The 19378-nt window shown below is 43.6% G+C and overlaps 1 protein-coding gene, 1 non-coding gene and 1 pseudogene across 6 annotated transcripts in view; 2 read left to right on the forward strand and 1 right to left on the reverse strand.

Moving 5' to 3' along the window:
- Nucleotides 1-238: 238 nt before the first annotated feature.
- Nucleotides 239-19378, forward strand: part of SLC9A8 (solute carrier family 9 member A8) — an 80343-nt gene continuing 61203 nt past the window's right edge. For 2 of the 5 annotated variants that reach the window (XM_030914017.1, XM_030914019.1), the window contains exons 1-3: nucleotides 239-430; nucleotides 2496-2677; nucleotides 10859-10939. In XM_030914017.1, the coding sequence (XP_030769877.1) occupies nucleotides 405-430; nucleotides 2496-2677; nucleotides 10859-10939 (289 nt within the window). In that variant the 5' untranslated portion in view covers nucleotides 239-404. Of the gene's footprint in view, nucleotides 431-670; nucleotides 816-2495; nucleotides 2678-10858; nucleotides 10940-18640; nucleotides 18661-19378 lie in introns of those variants that run through there. The other 3 variants (XM_030914016.1, XM_030914018.1, XM_030914020.1) reach the window with 3 other exon arrangements.
- On the reverse strand, nucleotides 15424-15485 carry LOC115893033. Its single transcript, XR_004052992.1, has one exon. It is a non-coding gene; the product is annotated as a U7 small nuclear RNA (small nuclear RNA).
- On the forward strand, nucleotides 16838-18645 carry LOC104678527 (annotated as a pseudogene).

A 19378-nucleotide genomic window follows, 5' to 3' on the forward strand; every position in this document is an offset into this window, starting at 1 on the left:
AGGCTGGGCATCCTTTTTCAAACTCTTTTAGCACAGCGAAGTCGAGAGCACTGGGCAGGAGGGTGCTTGCTTGCCCTCAGGGTGAGTCACAGTGACCTCACAGGAGTTTCCCCAAAACGTCCCCGGCCTGTGATGGGGAAAAGCCGGAATCTCTCGGGCCCAGGTGGTCATGTTGCCCAGGCCGGACAAGCGTCCCGAAAGCCCGGGGAGGGACTAAGAAACAATCCTCCCACGCGCTTTCTCCCACCCTCGGGCCACTGAGACGCAGGGACAGAGGGCCGCCCCCGCGCGGCCGAGGCCCCGCCTCCCGCTCGCCCGCCCGCGCCTCCAGCGGAAGCCGGAAGCAAAAGCGGGTCCTGCTAGCCCCGCAGCTCCGAACTCGGTGGTCCTGGAAGCTCCGCTGGATGGGGGAGAAGATGGCGGAAGAGGAGTGAGTGGGCTTTTTCCCGGGCGGCAGAGGCGGCGGGGCTGGGCCCCGGCGGGTGACAGCGAGCGCCTCAGTCCGCCCTCAGGCTCCGGAAGGCGGAGCTTCTTTTGCTGGTTGGCCAGGACTGACCAAGCTGGTGCCTACGAGGCGGGCGGGATGGGCGGGCCTGGGCCCAGGTGGGCCTTGCGTTCTCTTGGAGGTCGGTCCCTCGAGCTGGGAATCTGCCGCCCAGCGCAGGCCCCGAGAGCGGCCTTGCGGAAAATGCAACCCATATTTATTTTCCCAGTTTTCGGTTATCTCATGGTTACTGAGCCCTCTTCCGCCTCCTCCAGGAAGTCGTCCGGGTTCTCCACACCCACGTCCTACGTAGCCAGTCGTCTCCTCCTCTGTAACGATCAGTTTTCATGTCTTTCTCCTTCAATAAGTTTCGTTCAGTCATTAACTGTTAGCCATCTACTCAATTCCAGGACCTGGGCACATAGTAGGAAAGGAGGCCGACCAGGAGCCGCTCTCTGGGAGCTTCCATTCTAGTGGGAAAAGAAGACCATAATTAGTCACGATGGTTTCAGATCGTGATTGATTAACCCTATTTGTGCCTAGTGTTCTGTTATTGGAACGCTAAGCATGTGGAAGTTATTTATATCCTACTGCTCAAGGTCATCGCCAAGGTCAGATTTTTCTCACATGTCTGCAATTCTAAAAATTGCAATCTCTGCCATGAATGGGTTAAGTGTTCCTAAGGAAGCAGAATAGAGTTAGGGTTGGGGAGTCCACTCAGGAAAAAGTGACATGCAGCAGAAACTTGAATGACCAGAAGGAGGGGTAGGAGAAGTAACATTAGGTTCAAAAGGCCTGGTTGAAGAAAGGGTTTAGTGCTTTTGAGTGACAGGCAGCATAGCTGGTGTGTAGAGAGGAGGGGGGATTCGCTGAACAAGGGGAGATAGGGAAGGACGATCTGTGTCCTCCAGGTACTTTTGGGCAAGTCCAAAAGTCATCTCCATATCTACAGGGCAGAGTCTGTTGCAGATTGTAGATGCCCTATCACTGTGGAATGAGTACGTGAAGATGCATAAGGAACCCCTTCATGAATACTGGACTCCTTCACCTGATAACTTTTCAAATATATTTCTTGGCCATATGGGGGTCATTTAATGTAATCAGATACTTACTGAGCAACTGCTCCATCCCAGACACTAAACAGGGCCTCAGCAGCACAGAATGAAAGAGGCAATATAGCCCAGCGATTTCAAGTTTGGGTTTTCAGTTTGATTCTGCCACTAACTGAGATGTTGGTGAAGCTTTGCAATCTCCCTGAGTCTTAGTTGTGCATGGGTAAAAAAGGGAAAGTAATCATACCCAATCAGACATGTTATACCTATTAAATGAGAGGTAATGTGTTACTTAGTTCCTGAAATGAAGCAGTGCTCAGAAAATATTAACTTTTATAGTCACAATTACAGTTATTATAACAGTATTGCAGTAGTCCACAATCCCAGCACGGTGTGAAAGAGCTGTGGGAACATAAGCAATGGAGTGGGTAAATTCGGGTGAGGTAAGATGGGGTAATAGGAGGTGACATTTGAGCCTTTTGAAATCTGAGAAGGAATTTGTAAAGTAGGGTAGGGCATGCCCAGATCAACCACTGGGCAAATTCAGGTGGCTTCTTCAACTTGCAGAAATAATGCAAGGAAAAGAATGTAAATTGGAGAAACAAAGGTGCTAAGTAAACAATGTTGGACCTTGGAAAGTGATGAGACTCCAGTTTGCCTTGGAGTTTTAATCCCCCAGTGTTTGCCAAAGAGCAGGCAGCATTTCATTTCTATACTAGCTCTGATTCCCTACCATTCCTGTCCTCTAAGTGGCTGCATTCAAAAGCACCAGAGGCCACTAGTAGTGCTGTGCAGCCAGGGATTTTCTTAATAAGTTTCTCTCCAAGACCTGCCTGTTAGTTACAAGACTTGTGAATCCCATAAAGTTCTTGGACAGCTTCTCTTTCTGGTGTGAGGTGTGTGAATTGATGTTCTGGGACCCTTTTCCGTTATGTAATTATGCTTTTTATGTCCTCCAGGAGGTTCCCCAATACAACTCATGAGGGTTTCAATGTCACCCTCCACGCCACCCTGGTTGTCACGACGAAACTGGTGCTCCCGACCCCTGGCAAGCCCATTCTACCCGTGCAGACAGGGGAGCAGGCCCAGCAAGAGGAGCAGTCCAGTGGCATGACCATTTTCTTCAGTCTCCTTGTCCTAGGTGAATATGGACTCTGTCATCCCCATCGTCGGCCATCCCCAGTGTCTGTGTGCTCGGTCTGTGTGTTTAACCCTGTCACTCCTCTTGACTGTGTCAAGTCTTCCTCCCATTTGGTTTTCATATCAAACACTGAGGGAACATGTTCAGTTTATAACATCGTAACAGGGAACTCTCTTCCTTATAAAATCATGGCGCTTAGCAAGTTCCAAAGAGCTCTTAATGTAGTATCTTAGCCTTTGAAAGAAGGATTAAAAAAATTTTGGCCTAGAAAGAATCTTGAGGCCTGGCATGGTGGCTCCCACCTGACATCTCAGCACTTTGGGAGACTCAGGTGGATCACTTGAGGTTAGGAAATCAAGACCAGTCTGGCCAACATGGTGAAACCCTGTCTCTACTAAAAATACAAAAATTAGCTGGGCGTAGCGACACATGCATGTAATCACAGCTACTCAGGAGGCTGAGGCACAAGAATCACTTGAACCTGGGAGGCAGAGGTTGCAGTTAGCCGAGATCACACCACTGCACTCCAGCCTGGATGACAGAGCGAGACTCTGTCTCAAAAAAAAAAAAAAAAGAATCTTGAACATCTAGTTTAATGAATTTCAAGTTCTGCTCAAAGGAGTGTGCGTATGTGCAGGGGAGGAAGGAGCAGGGGGTAGGGTGGCAGAAGGTGGGAGGAGCCAGATGGGAGAATATCTGACCCTCTGCTCCTAGCTTCAATCAGAGCATCATTTTGTGTTCATATTTATTAGACTTCCATGTGAATTTTATTTAACGGTTTTGCTGCTGATTGAAAGAGCAGAGATCCTTGCCCTAGCACCCTGTTTTCCTTAACCTCTGTCATTCTCATTAACTATGGTCATGACTTTTGCCATATCTGTGCACCACCTGTATTGTTAATTTAGTTATGTGCTATTTTTGTTTAAATGCATTCACTTTCTGAAAACCTCATTTTGGGCCGGGTGCGGTATATCATGCTGGTAATACCAACACTTGGGGAGGCCGAGGCGGATGAATCACTTGAGATCAGGAGTTGGAGACCAGCCTGGCCAACGTGGTGAAACTCTGTCTCTACTGAAATTACAAAAATTAGCCAGCTGTGGTGGTATGTGCCTGTAATCCCAGCTACTCAGGAGGCCTGAGGCAGGAGAATTGCTTAAACCTGGGAGGCGGAGGCTGCAGTGAGCCAAGATCGTGCCATTGTACTCTAGCCTGGGAGACAGAGTAAGACACTGTCTTAAAACAGGAAAAACAAAACAAAACAAAACTAATTTTGTTCAACCTTCTTTTTTAGTGTGTGAGGAAATTTCAGCATAGAGAAGTCAAGTGATTGTCATACCGGGCTGGTATAAGACTAGAGACTGATAACCAGGTTACCAGATAGCTGTCGAGAGGTTTCGATAAAAGACAAAAACTTAAATGCCTCCCAGAGTGCCTATAACTCCATCTCAAAAAACAAACAAAAAAGAAATCCAGTTGAAACTACACAACCACTTTTGAGTTAAGTTATTTATTAAGGAATAAATAGCTTTGAGTTTGACCCAAGTTCAAATTGTTTTTTGTTTTTTGTTTTTTTTTTTTTGAGATGGAGTCTTGCTGTTGCCCAGGCTGGAGTGCCATGGCTCGATCTCGGCTCACTGCAAGCTCTGCCTCCCAGGTTCACACCATTCTCCTGCCTCAGCCTCCCAAGTAGCTGAGACTACAGGTGCCCACCACCACGCCCAGCTAATTTTTTGTATTTTTAGTAGAGATGGGGTTTCACATCGTTGGCCAGGATGGTCTTGATCTCCTGATCTCATAATCTGCCTACCTCAGCCTCCCAAAGTGCTCGGATTACAGGCGTGAGCCACTGCGCCTGGCCTGTAATCCCAGCACTTTGGGAGGCCGAGGCGCGTGGATCATCTAAGGTCAGGAGTTCGAGACCAGCCTGGCCAACATGGTGAAACCCCATCTCTACTAAAAATACAAAAAATTTTAGCCGGACATGGAGGCATGCCCCTGTAATCTCACCTTCTTGGGAGGCTGAGGCAGGAGAATCACTTGAACCCTGGGAGGCGGAGGTTGCGGTGAGCCGAGATTGCGCCACTGCACTCCAGCCTGAGTGACAAGAGGGAAACCATCCCCCATCCCCCCCAAAAAAACAAAAGCAAATTCTTATTTGAAAGTGAAACAAACATTACATTTGCTGCTTTTCTTTAATGATACCAAAGTCATATTCCTAATGAGATTAGATCTTTTCAGAAAGTTGAAAGGTGGAACCGGTGTTTTTTTTTTTTTTTTTATTTCTCTGATGTGTATTAGGACTGTTTTTGAAGAAAAAGTATAACTTCTCTTACATTTATCTCTGGTAAGTGGTCAAAAATTTTAATAATACACTTGAGGCCAGCAGTTTGAGACCAGCCTGGGCAACGTAGTGAGATTCTGTCTGTATAAAAAATAAAAGATTTTAATAATATAGTCTTTTTATTTGAAATCCTAGGACTCATCCTTGTCTGTCATAGTTTCAGAAACTTTTAAACCCATACTGAAAAGGTACACAGACCAGAAGTATACAATGTCTCGTGTAGATTTGATACACCCTGGTAATTTTTTACCCTGTAAATGTAGTTGAATTCTATTTCTAGGGGATTACTTCAACAATGAAGGACTCTTTTTTGTTTTCTTTTTTCTTTTGTGATAGTAGTCGAAGACAAAGATGAAAAGCATTTCTTTTCGTGATTAAGAAATCTTTAGTAGCTGAAGTCTTCCTTCAGGATTGAGGAGTATTATTAGTCTATTTACACTGCTGTCAATTTGATATGTTAGACAATATAAAAGGCGGGCCTGGAAAAAAAAAACCAATTTTTGTAGTCACTTTTTTTTTTAAGGGAAATTTAAAAGTATAATAGGACTTTTAAAGTAACTTCCAGGGTGTGGAGCATTTAAGATTAGCTGTACAAAAGACCACAAAACAGGTTTCTATAATGTACCTTTTATACCAGGCAAAATCCTGCCCAGTGTTAATACATCTTTGGGGCCAGAAAGGCTGAACTGTATTTAATAGTCCTGTATATTTCTCTTGGATTGTCCTCTCCAAACGGATTATAAACCTAGACTCTAGAGTCACACCAATGTTAGGTGGGTTTCATTTTCACCTAATCAGATTCTTGATAGTTTATGAGTTACTCTCTCTGCTTATATGGAGGTCAGCGTGTATTAGCAGAATAAAATGATGCTTTCTTTTTAAGTAATTTCGAAGGCATTGTTTCCCTGTTGCATATTATTATTTATTTCTGATTAGATAGCCAAACATTGAAAATCTTTTTTTTTTCAAGATGGAATCTCATTCTGTTGCCCAAGCTGGAGTACAGTGGTGAGATCTCACCTCACTGCAACTTCCGCCTCCCGGGTTCAAGTGATTTTCCTGCCTCAGGCTCCCAAGTAGCTGTGGTTACAAGTGCCCGCAACCATACCCAGCTGATTTTTGTATTTTTAGTAGAGATGGTGTTTCGCCATGTTGGCCAGGCTGGTCTTGAACTCCTGACCTCAGATGATCCGCCTACCTTAGCCTCCCAAAGTGCTAGGATTATAGGTGTGAGCCACCACACCCAGTTCAAACAATGTAAATCTGATAATGTTTTTAAAAATTACTGTTATTAGGTAACTTGCTAATTCATGAATAAATGAACTCAAATGAATTAAAGTAAATTAGCCTATAGTTTATTCTAGACCTCAGAACTCCTGACCTGGAATTTATTTGCCACATTTGGTTACTCTTTTAGTTAATTCAAATGAAATGGTAACTTTTGTGTCCTCTAAGCACATCACAGGATTACAGTGTGTTCCTCTTTGTTGAGAAGGGATGACAAAACTCTGTAGTTACTTTTGACTTTTAGAAGCTTGAAATCAGTCGACTTGCCTTTAACCCTTGTTGATCTTTGACTCCACAAGAAAAAATGGGGAATCATTGTTATTTACTTACACTAGATTAATAATTAACATTATTTGACACATACATTTTATGGGCGTCGAAACTTAATGGAGTTATTATAATTGATATGTGTTTTTATATATTTTCCATAGTCATTACTCCAGGCATGAAAAGTTGGAAGCACACCCTCTATACCACACAGTTTTTGCCCTTTCTTGCTCGGTTTTTTTCCAAGTGTACTTGAAAACATGTGCTTTTTTTTGTGTATACAGATGTATATTCGTAAGCACATACACAAACACAAATAATACATTTGGAGTTGCGAATTTGTTTTGACATAAGTGGGGTCTTGTAACTTGCCTTTTCATCTCACAGAATGTCTTGGAGATCATTGTGTTTGTGTTTTTTCTGTCTACCTCATTCTTTTTTTTTTGTAGTAAAATGCACATAACATACATTTACAATTTTGAACACTTTAAAATGTACAGTTCAGCAGCATCTAGTACATTCACAATGTTGTGCAGCCATCACTACTATCTAGTTTCAGAACATTTTCTTCACCCCAAAAGAAAACCATTAAAAGTAGTCCTTTCCCATCCCTCCCTCTTCTAGTCCTTGGCAACCACTATTCTGCTTTCTGTCTCTAGGAATTTACATATTTAGAATACTTCATATAAATGAAACCATATGATATGTGGCCTTTTGTGTCTGGTTTCTATTACTTAGCATACTATTTTCAAGATTCATGTTATAGCGTATGTTAGAATTGCATTCTTTTTTATGGCTGAGTAATATTGCACTGTATGGATATACCACATGATGTTTATTCATTCATCAGTGAACATTTGGATTTTTTCTACCTTTGGGCTATTGTGAATACTTCTGCAGTGAACGTTTCTGTACAGGCTTTTGTGTGGATAAATGTTTTTATTTCTTTTGGATATATACCTACAAGTGGAATTGCAGTCAAATGGTTACTCTGTGTTTAACTTTCTCAGAAACTAGCAAATGTTTTCCACAGGGGCTGCACCATTTTACAAGGGTCACAATTTCTCCATGTTCTTGCCAACACTTATTTTCTGGTTTAAAAAAAAATGATAGACTGGGTGTGGTGGCTCATACCTGCAGTCTCAGCACTTTGGGAGGCTGAGGTGGGCAGATCACTTGAGGTCAGGAGTTCGAGACCCGCCTGGCAATATGGCGAAACCCTGTCTCTACTAAAAATACAAAAAAATTAGGTGGGCGTGGACGTGGTGGCATACACCTGTAATCCTAGCTATTTGGGAGGCTGAGGCACTAGAATCATTTGAATCTGGGAGGTGGAGGTTGCAGTGAGCTGAGATCGCACCACTGCACTCCAGCCTGGGTGACAGAGCAAGACTCTGTCTCAGGGAAGGAAAAAAAAGTATAGCTATCCTAGTGGATATGAAATTGTTTTTTTTTGTTTGTTTGTTTTTGAGATGGAGTCTTGCTCTGTCTCCCAGGCTAGAGTGCAGTGGCATGATCTTGGCTCACTGCAGCCTCTGCCTCCTGGGTTCAAGTGATTCTCATATCTCAGCCTCCCATGTAGCTGGGATTATAGGTGTGCACTACCGCACCCTGCTAATTTTTGTGTTTTTAGTAGAGATGGGATTTCACCATGTTGGCCAGGCTGGTCTTGAACTCCTGACCTCAGGTGATCTGCTTGCCTTGGCCTCCCAAAGTGCTGGGATTACAGGTGTGAGCCACTGCACCGGGCCCTCACTGTATTTTTTTTAAAATCTTACATGTCTTTCCAGTGAATCATTGTATTTTTATTTTAGTTTCCCTAGTGACTATTGATGTTGAGCATCTTTTGTCTATGCATGTCCTATGCTCATTTAAAAGCTGTGGTGTTTGGCCGGGCCTGGTGGCTCACACCTGTAATCCCAGCACTTTGGGAGGCCGAAGCGGGCGGATCACAAGGTCAGAAGATCAAGACCATCCTGGCTAATACGGTGAAACCCCGTTTCTACTAAAAAATACAAAAAATTAGCCAGGCATGGTGGCAGGTGCCTGTAGTCCCAGCTACTCTGGAGGCTGAGGCGGGAGAATGGCATGTACCCGGGAGGCGGAGATTGCAGTGAGTCGAGATCGTGCCACTGCACTCAAGCCTGGGCGACAGAGCAAGACTCCGTCTCAAAAAAAAAAAAAAAAAAAAAAAAAGCTGTGGTGTTTGTCTCTTGGCTGTTGAGTTTAAGAGTTCTTTATATATTGTGGATACTACACCCTTATGAGATATATGATTTGCAAATATTTTCTCCCCTTCTATGGATTGTCTTTTCTGACTTTATTCTTTTTAATGGCTGAAAGCTATTACTTGGCATTGATGAACCTTATATTTAGCTCTTTCTGTAGTAGACAGTTTCCCCCTTTGCTCTTAAAGCTGCAAAGAGTTGTTTGATCTGTGTATGAGAATAACTTAAATTTTTAAAAATCTAGCTTGGTACAAAGGAAGAGCAGAAACTGGTTCAACTCTCTTGGTCTATTTTCTATCCACTTATGTGCTTATTTGCCTTTTTTTGTTTTGTCTAGACATTGAGCATGTTCCTTAGTCACATGTTATGTTTATGCACTGGAACTTTTTTCTTGCCCTTAGTATTTAATGTAGGATTTCTAACTAGGTTAAATATTTATATAAAAATAACACCACAGATTGATAGTTTAAAGCACAGAATGAAAAGAGGACAAAATGTCTACATTTACAACACTCTGGCCACCTGGTGCTTTTTGGTGGGATTAAAGAAACCTCATTTGTCAGTGCAGCCTCTGAGTGTGACCAGTTAACAGCCATGTGGATTGTTTAAACATTTCCTTGAAAAAAATAACAAAATTAATTTTAGTCCTGTTAATAAATACTGTGGTTGAGCTGGTATACTATCTAGGTGCCCAATAAAAGAAAGAGACATGCACACTAACATTTGGATTAGAAAATTACATTCAGGAATAATTTTTGTGAAATACCCTATTTTTTTGGGTGGGGGGCAGAAATATCCCTTTCAAAACATTTTATTTTGCATCTTCTTATTTTCTTTCATGACAACACCTGTGAGGAAAGTTAGACATTATTCTATTTTGGAGGTTGAGGAGTGAAGGCATCCAGCCAGGAGGGAGGTGGTGGGGTGCACTGTGGTTAAGAGCAACAGATTTGGAATCTGACTCAATACTGCAGCACCTACCAGTGGTGTGACAGGTGCTGTGATGTCTTGAAGCCTCAGTTTTCTGATCTGTAATCAGAGAAGATAGTGGTAATGACAGCTAGTTCAGAGGGGAGTTGGAGGATTAAATGAGAGAGTATTTGGGGTGTTCAGCCTAGTTCATGGCTCATGGGAAGCCCTCAGCCAATGAGAATGGCAGGACACAGCTGCACCCAGCCGGGGGGCAGGAGTGTTCCATATTCAGATCTCTGATGTTCTTGTCACCAAACCAAAGTGTTTACTTTTTCCTGTTTGTAAAACCCTCACTTCCCTCCATGTTAAGAGCCAGTCACATGGTGGCAAAATAATTTGTGTCAGTGCAATCTGTTGTAGTTACATTTATGTAAACGTGATTGATTTCGTTGACTTCCTCTTCACCAAATAGAGTGTTCTAGTTGATAATCACTTCCAAAAAGTTGAAGACCATTTCTCAGAATCAGAAAAATTTGAATAATTTTAAATGATTATATAAGGTTTAATAGCTTGTGTAAAAAAATAGATTTCTGGCTGGGCACTGTGGCTCACACCTGTAATCCCAGCACTTTGGGAGGGTGGATTGCTTGAGCCCAAGAGTTGGAGACCAGCCTGTGCAATGTGACGAAACCCTGTCTCTACTAAAAATACAAAAAAAGTTAGCTGGGTGTGGTGGCATGCGCCTGTAGTCCCAGCTACTTGGGAGGCTGAGATGGGAGAATCACCTGAGCCCGGGAAGTTGAGACTGCAGTGAGCCTAGATCATACCACTGCACTCCAGCCTGGGTGACACAGTGAGACTCTGTCTCAAAAAAAGTAAATTTCTGTTCCTCTTCCAATAACTACTGGAAAACAAACTAGTTCAGGCAGACAAAGAAGTATAGAGAAAATATAATAAACATTGTAAATGTACCTCCAGTTTAAGAAATGAGACATGAAAAGCACAGCTGAAGTTCACTGTGTTATTCCACTTGTCCATTTCTGTGAGGACCCCCCAGAAATAACCACTGACTGGAACTTGGTGTTTATCATTCAAAATTGGGTGTTTTTTTTTAAAACAATGTCTTATTTTTTTTTTCTACAGCTATCTGCATCATATTGGTGCATCTACTGATCCGATACAGATTACATTTCTTGCCAGAGAGTGTTGCTGTTGTTTCTTTAGGTAAGTATGTATTGGTGATTCCATAATGAAAGCAGTAACAGTAACTACAATTTTCTGAGTGCCTCTTTAGTGCCAGGAACCACAAGAGATGCATCACATCCCTGATCTCATTTAATCCTCGCTGCAACCTGCCCTCAGGGTGTTATGATCCCATTTTACAGATGAGGACACTGGGTCTCAAGAAGGGTAGTGACCTCCTAAAGGTCATGTAGAAGCCCAAAGGCCATACAGCTCTGTACAGCTCAAAGGCCCTTTCTTAGCCTTTTACTTCTGGTAGAACTACCCTTGGGGAACATTGACCTCTACTACTGGGCTAGGCTGACATCCAACTCAGTAATGACACTTCATAGAATCATTCAATTTTATAGACAGAAGGGACTCTGACTTTACAGTTTAGGAGGAACCTTCAATGGCTCACTTAATGCCAGAGTCAGATCTAAAGTCTTCAGAGAACATTCCACTCTATCCCACTTACGTTTCTGTTTTGTTTCCTGTGCCAATTAACTGTTGAGATCTAGTTGCAGTGAATGAACCTGTATAATAACAGGTGTGAATGCACACACAAGTTCATTGAAGTGGTTAGTGAAGGAAGAAGGCAGGGAATTTCAGTAAGTGTAAGATCAAGGCTGAAATGGGGTGGAGACATGTAAGGCACAGTAAATAAAGTCTTAGGTCAGCCAAAGCTTTTTATCAGTTTATTATATTGTAGTCACTTTTACTAGTTTCCACTTGCCTACTGATGGTATTTAATTTTTCCTGATCACTGCTGATGTTTAGAAGTTAACTTTGATTGCCTGGTAGATCTTTAGTGGAGTAGTAATTCTTTCACAAGATAGTTATTGTTAAGGTTAGCTTTGGAAATGATTGTTCAGACTCTGTTCGCTAGCCTCCCCATCCTCCCATCACCCCAGCAGTCCTACTGCCCTGGTTCAGACTCTCCTGTATTTTCGCTGGACTTCAGTACTAAGTGCCAGATCCCGGCTTGTGAGGCTTCACATTGTCATCTCATTGATGCTGTATGAGCTCCAGGTGATGCCATATTTTAAGGAATGAGCACCACTGGATTGTGTTGACCTTCAGTACAGGTTTGGAAACCAGTTTTACTCAGAAAGTTCGTGTTCTCTTTTTAGCATGCTTTTTAGCAATATATCTTGGTAGATTCTAACAGCCTTAGCTAATAAGATAGTCCTAGAGCTCCAAGAATAGGAGGCTTGCTCATTAACATTCCTTTCTGCTATTAAGCATATTGAAAAGAACCTCTGTGACTAATACCCATCATTCTGGGACATTCGGTAAAGGCTTTAAGAACTACTCCAAGGAATTTACAGTTGTGTGGTCAGTTTTACAGCTTCTTAAGGAAATTTGCTATGAAAATTATAGTTGGTGTGTATTTAGATATTATATACATGAAAATTAAAATGATAATTCTTATAATTTGGTTTAGAATTTCAAGCTCCTCATGTTTCTTGAATGTTTGGGTAGCAGCTTGCTGAACACCAGTGCTTCTATTAGGACTTAGAGCAGACATTGTTGCTTACCAAAGAGTCATTTCCCCCTTCTTCCTTGAAAATAGAACCCCAATTTTGATCAGGTATCTTGCCACAGTGCTCGAGGAAGATGGGCCCCTCCAAGTCAGAATTGGTCTTTGCCATCATGTTAATTTCACTCTTCTTTGCCAATGATTGGTTGAGAGGGGTGGAGGTGGCAAGGCAGTGTGAAACCCATTTCTGGCAAGTGACACCAAGGTGAAGTGTGATGACGTAGTGGGTACTGGATGAAAAATGTTTTCCTCTCCGATAGTAATGAGAAATTTCCCCTTCATTTCTTTGATGCTGCTGAATGAGGGTATGATGCCTAGTGGACTGGTAGCCATCTTGCAACTACTGTGGCTCAAACACAAAAGCCAGAGTGCTAAGGATTGCCAACGGGACAGATGGGAATCCCAGATTATTGATAGCATTGTTGCTTTGTTGAGTTGATAGCCCTGAAACTTCCTATCTTAGTGCTACCTTTTATATGAGACAATAAACATCTATTAGCTGTTGTTGACTTAGAATAAAGAAAAAAATCAAAACCAACATCTATTGTTTAAGCCATTTTTAGTCTAGATTCTTTTACTTGCAACTAAAAGAATCTTAACTAACATAGAACTCTTTTCATTCAAGGGACAAAACCCAATTCAAAAGAAATTGGTCAGGCACAGTGGCTCACACCTGTAATCCCAGCATTTTGGGAGGCCGAGGTGGATGGATCGCCTGAGGCCAGGAGTTTGAGACCAGCCTGGCCAACATGGTGAACCCCCCGTCTCCACTAAAAATAGAAAAATTAGCTGGGCATGGTGGCAGGTGCTTGTAATCCCAGCTACTACTGGAGGCTGAAGCAGTAGAACCACTTGAGTTCGGGAGGTGGTGGAAGTTGCACTGAGCCCCGGTCACGCCAGGACGCTCCAGCCTGGGTGACAGAGCAAGACTCCGTCTCAAAACAAACAAACAAAAAAATTGGTGAGGGTAGGGGCGCACACCTCTTGACTCATATAACTGGCAAAACTACAGGTAGTATTAGCTTGAGACAGCTGAATCAGGTCTCCCGGACCCAGTTCTTCTCCATGCCTCAGCAGTGAATCACTTTTCCCCGGCTTCACTGTCAGGCAGGCTCTCTCACTGTGGTACTCTGATCCGCTCTCAGACAGGCTCTTGGTGTGGTAAGCCCTTAAATCAGTAACTGCAGTGGAAGAGAGGACCTCCTCTTCTTTCTGGCACCAAAAGTTGCAGGATGAACTCTGACCACCTGGTGACCTCAGAATTGGGAGTAGAGTGGAATGGTGTTGGGAGTCAGCCAGAGTTCTCCATCTACAAGGTTCATTTCTTCACCAATGTTGCAGAAATAATTGTAGCCTGCATAACCAGGTCTTGGGAGAAGTGATGGAAAGGCAGTCTTGTCTTCAATACTTACTTGCTAACTGAGGTCACTGGAAACCCAAGAGCACTTCCAGAGAGAGTGCTGAGGTCCAGAAAGTACTTTTTAAAAATTATATTAGAGGACATTTGGTTAGAATTTGCAAATGCTGACTTAGCTATCAAAGTAATTCTGCATTTCATAAAGCTAAAGAAATTGAAGGAAAAACTTTTTTCCCCAGCTGGAGCAAAGTCTAACAAAATATTGAGATATCTACCATTTCAAGAATTTCCAACTTTTGTGCCAAAAAAGAATCTAGATGAAGTTGCCAGAGAAACTAGGGTTTTCATTCTTTCAGGGATAAATTTTCCCCTTCTACCAGAGTTGCTTTGTAGCTTGCAGTCATTTCGAGACATTATTGGTCTTTTGCTTTATAGTTAGGTGTTCAGCGTTCCTAAGAAATTATCAGTATAGAAAAGGACCATCTGCACTCCAAAAGCACATGTCCCGCACTTCTACTTTACTGTATTTTTAAAGGAGCGTCTATCTGGCCACTTCATTCTCTATAAAAATATAGTATCAACCTGAAGTTCTAAAGAGTTCCTTGGCCCTTGTTCAAAGCTTTCAGGATACTTTCTATACTTTATGGAATTCTGTGGTTTGGGCCTTTTAAAAACTAATTTCTTTTGCACAGTTAAACAACTACTATACATAGAAAAAAGAAAAATCCTGTTTATTGACAATTATTTTTATCTTGTTTCATTCTCTTCCAGTCCATGAGTAGACATGTCCATATGTATTAGATGACTTTATATAGTTTAATTTGAGTTTATATTATTTTTTTGTGTTCTTTCCATGTATTAGTTGAGTTCACCTATTTATTTATTTATCTTTTTTTTCAGACAGGGTCTTGTTCTGTCACCCAGGCTGGAGTGCAATGGCGCGATCTCGGCACACTGCAGCCTCCGCCCCCGGATTCAAGCGCTTCTCCTGCCTCAGCCTCCCAAGTATCTGGGATTACAGGCACACGCCACCATGCCCGGCTAATTTTTGTAGTTTTAGTAGAGACAGGGTTTCACCATGTTGGCCAGGCTGGTCTCGAACTCCTAACCTCAAGTGATCCGCCTGCCTCGGCTTCCCAAAGTGCTGGGATTACAGGCATGAGCCACTGTGCCCGGCCCATATTTATTTTTTTACTAGCTGTATAATGCTGATTCATGTATGTATTTTAGGTTAAAATTTGTAAGGAATGAAAATGAGGCTGGGTTCAGTGGCTCATGACTGTAATCCCAGCACTTTGGGAGGCCGAGGTGGGCAGATCACCTGAGGTCAAGAGTTTGGGAACAGCCTGGCCAACATGGCGAAACCCTGTCTCTACTAAAAATAACAAAGATTAGCCAGGCATGGTGGTGCGTGCCTGTAATCCCAGCTACTCGGGAGGCTGAGGCAGGAGAATCACTTGAACCTGGGAGGCAGAGGTTGCAGTGAGTTGAGATCATGCCATTGCACTCCAGCCTGGGCAACAAAAGTGAAACTCCGTCTCAAAAAAATCCACAAAAAAAAGCAATTTTTTTTTTTGGTGGGGGTACGGGGGCTTTCCAACAAAAACTGGAAAGCCTGCTAGACAAATTCTGAAAGAGCTGTAACTGGCCAAAAGTACTATCCTTAAAAAACAAAAAAATTTAAAATCTTTTAGTAAAAAACAAGAAGGAATAGAATAGAATTAAATAGCACAAACATGGTTTAAAAAGTTGTGACAGAGGAGCACTTTTGTATATTCTATTTACCCAATGATTCAATCAAATCTAGTTTGTAAGTTAGATCACAGTTTTTCTAATGATCGGCAGTATTAAGGCTAAACTTTGGCAACTGAAAGTCAAACTTCCAGCCCTCCACTTATAACCCTAATCTGGCCTTTTCTCACTCTAAAATAAAGTGAAGGCTGAGGTAGGAGAATCACTTGAATCCAGTAGACAGAGGTTGCAGCGAGCCAAGATTGTGCCATTGCACTCCAGCATGGGTTACTGAGTGAGACTGTCTCAAATAAATAATAATAATAATAATGTATTAATGTATTAACATATTTTATACATTAGCACAGTGCGTGGCACACAGTATGGACGTGTGTGTGCGCGCGTGTATGCATTTCTTTCTTTTTTTTTTTTTGAGATGGAGTCTTGCTCTGTCGCCCAGGCTGTAGTGCAGTGGTGGGATCTCGGCTCACTGCAAGCTCCACCTCCCGGGTTCATGCCATTCTCTTGCCTCAGCCTTCAGAGTAGCTGGCACTACAGGTGCCCGCCATGGCGCCTGGCTAATTTTTTGTATTTTTAGTAGAGACGGGGTTTCACTGTGGTCTCAATCTCCTGACCTTGTGGTCCACCCGCCTTGGCCTCCCAAAGGCTGGGATTACAGGCGTGAGCCACCGCAACCGGCCGCATTTATTTCTTTTTAACACAGTGCAAATACATAGGTGTGTATGCGTGTGTGTATATATATATATATATATATATATTTTTTTTTTTTTTTTTTTTTAAGAGAGAGAACTTGTGCTGGGATTCTACATTTTGTAACCTGATTATTAATACATTTGAGGATGTTTTTGGTGGCCCATGCGTCGGGCATGGTTGGGTAGTAAGATGGGGGCTGTGAGTTTGCTGTTCAGCAACTTGATGTGGGGGAAACTTGGCTGGTATCTTCCTTCACCAGGAAAGATCGTTAATTCACCTGAGGGACTTGAAGAAACCTCATGGGGCCAGGTGCAGTGGCTCACGCCTGTAATCCCAGCACTTTGGGAGGCTGAGGTCGGCGGATCATGAGATCAGTAAATTGAGACCATCCTGGCTAACACGGTGAAACCCCATCTCTACTAAAAATACAAAAAATGAGCCGTGCGTGGTGGCGGGCACCCGTAGTCCCAGCTACTCAGGAGGCTGAGGCAGGAGAATGGCATGAACCCAGGAGGTGGAGCTTGCGGTGAGCCAAGATCGCGCCATTGCACTCCAGCCTGGGAGACAGAGTGAGAGTCCATCTCAAAAAAAAAAAAGGGAACCTCATGGAAAGAAATGCTTCTTTGTGAAATTTTTTTGGAACATAAGATCATGCCTGGATTAAAGTGAAACAGCTAAAGCCATATCATGCTCATAAAGAGGAAATGATAAAGATTAACAAGGGTAAACGATTCCAGCAAGCAGTGGATGCCGCCAAAGAGTTTCTCAGGAGAGCCCAAAGGGAAAGATCAGACGTCATCCCACAATTCTGCTGATGACAAGAATCGGCTTAATTCCAGTGAGGAGAGAAGTAGGCCCAACTCAGGTGATAAGAAGTGCAAACTTAGCCTGTCTGAAGGGAAAGTGAAAAAGATCATGGGAGAAGGAAAAAAGAGGGTGTCTTCGGGCTCTTCAGAGAGAGGCTCCAAATCCCCTCTGAAAAGAACCCAAGAGCAAAATCCCTAGAAGTGGGGTTAGCCACCAAAGGATTAGAAGAATGTCACCATCCCGAAGTCCAGTACCTTGAAGTGGATGATGGCCGGACCAATGGCCTCATTTAAATGGAGCCGACCAGAAGTGAGCCTGTTAAAGATGCAGATCCTCATTTCCATCATTTCCTGCTAAGCCAAACAGAAGCCATCTCTGTCTGTTACCAGGCAATCACAAAGAAGTTGAAAATATGTAAAGAGGAAACTGGTTCCACCTCCATCCGGGCAGCTGACAGCAGGGCTGTGAATGGCAGCATCACAACAAAAAGATAGGATTTGGGGGCTCTGGTCTCATGGGAAGTGGCATCGTCTCCAGCTTGCTAAAAATGGGTCACACGGTGACTGGAACCGCACTGCCAAGAAATGTGATTTGTTCATCTAGGAGGGGGCCTGCTTGGGAAGAACCCCTGCTGAAGTCCTCTCAACCTGTGACACCACTTTCGCCCATGTGTTGGATCCCAAGGCCAAGGACCTGGTGCTGGGCCCCAGTGATAAGCTGCAAGGGATCCACCCTGGAAAGTGCTACGTGGACATGTCAACAGTGGACGCTGACATAGCCACTGAGCTGGCCCAGGTGATTGCGTCCAGGTCAGGGAGCGGGGGCGCTTTCCAGAAGCCTCCATCTCAGGGAATCAGCAGCTTTCTAATCAGGGGATGTTGGTGATCTTAGCAGCTGGAGACAGAGGCCTATATGAGGACTGCAGCAGCTGTATCCAGGCAATAGGGAAGACCTCCTTTTTCCTAGGTGAAGTTGGCAACGCAGCCAAGATGATGCTGATCATGAGCATGGTCCAAGGGAGCTTCATGGGCATGATCACTGAGGTGCTGACCCTGGCCCAGGTGACAGATCAGTCCCAGCAGACACTCTTGGACATCCTCAATCAGGGACAGTTGGCCAGCATCTTGCTAGACCAGAAGTGCCAAAATATCCTGCAAGGAAACTTTAAGCCTGATTTCTACCTGAAATACATGCAGAAGGATCTCTGCTTAGCCATTGCACTGGGCAACGCGGTCAGCCATCTGACTCCCGTGGCAGCTGCAGCCAACAAGGTGTACAAAAGAGCCAAGGCACTGGACCAGTCTGACAATATGTCCGCCGTGTCCCAAGCCTACATACACTAAACCGTCGGACCCCCTGCCCCAGCCCTCTAATCTCTTTCTTTCTGTCTGTCCCTTTTTTGGCTCAGACCCAGCCTGACCAACAACGCGCATTTTTTAGGCTCAGCTCTTGATACGGAAATGAGTGTCTTTACTCCAGCAGCATCATGGTCTTTGGTGCTTTCCGGACCCAGGGTCTGTCGGAGGGGAAGAGAACTGGGCCTGACCTACATGAACTGACTGACCCTCTGAGGTGGGTCTGGGACATCCTCGAGGCCCTAGCATTTCTCCTTGGATAGGGGACCAGAGGGTGCTTAGGATGTTGCATAAGAACAGGAAGTCACCCAAGGGATGTCAATTTCGTATCCCTCTGCCTGGGTTGGATTTTCCAAAATCATAATTTGCAGAAGGCCAGCACTTATGGTGGAATATATAATCGTACGACAGCCACACTGGGGCAGGATCTCTCCCCTCTCCCCACTCACGGCTTTGACCCTTTAACAGTTTAGAACCTGGGTTAGAGAATTGCAGAAGATGAGGTGTGAGGGCAGGGAAGATGCCTGTCAGGTTTTTAGCACAGGTCATTTCACTGAGATTTTGAAACATTTATGTTTGAACACAAAGCCTGTTCTAGTCCTGGCAGGACATATTCTGAGGGTGGGGGTGGAGAAAGATGTGGTAGTGTAACCGGTTAGTCAGTGTTGTCTTAATATTGTTGACAATTCTGTAAAGTTCCTTTTTATAAATATTTGTTAAGCTATTTCACCTTTGTTTTGAAATCCTTCCCCTTTTTTTGGAGACACAGTCTCACTGTGTCACCCAGGCTGGAGTGCAGTGGTGTGGTCTCAGCTCACTGCAACCTTCCCCTCTGGGTCTAAGCGATTCTCCCACCTCAGCCTCCCAAGTAGCTGGGACCACAAGCACATGCCACCACACTCGGCTGATTTTTGTATTTTTAGCAGAAACGGGGT

This window comes from Rhinopithecus roxellana, chromosome 13 (genome assembly GCF_007565055.1).
Source record: "Rhinopithecus roxellana isolate Shanxi Qingling chromosome 13, ASM756505v1, whole genome shotgun sequence".
Lineage (NCBI taxonomy): Eukaryota > Metazoa > Chordata > Mammalia > Primates > Cercopithecidae > Rhinopithecus > Rhinopithecus roxellana.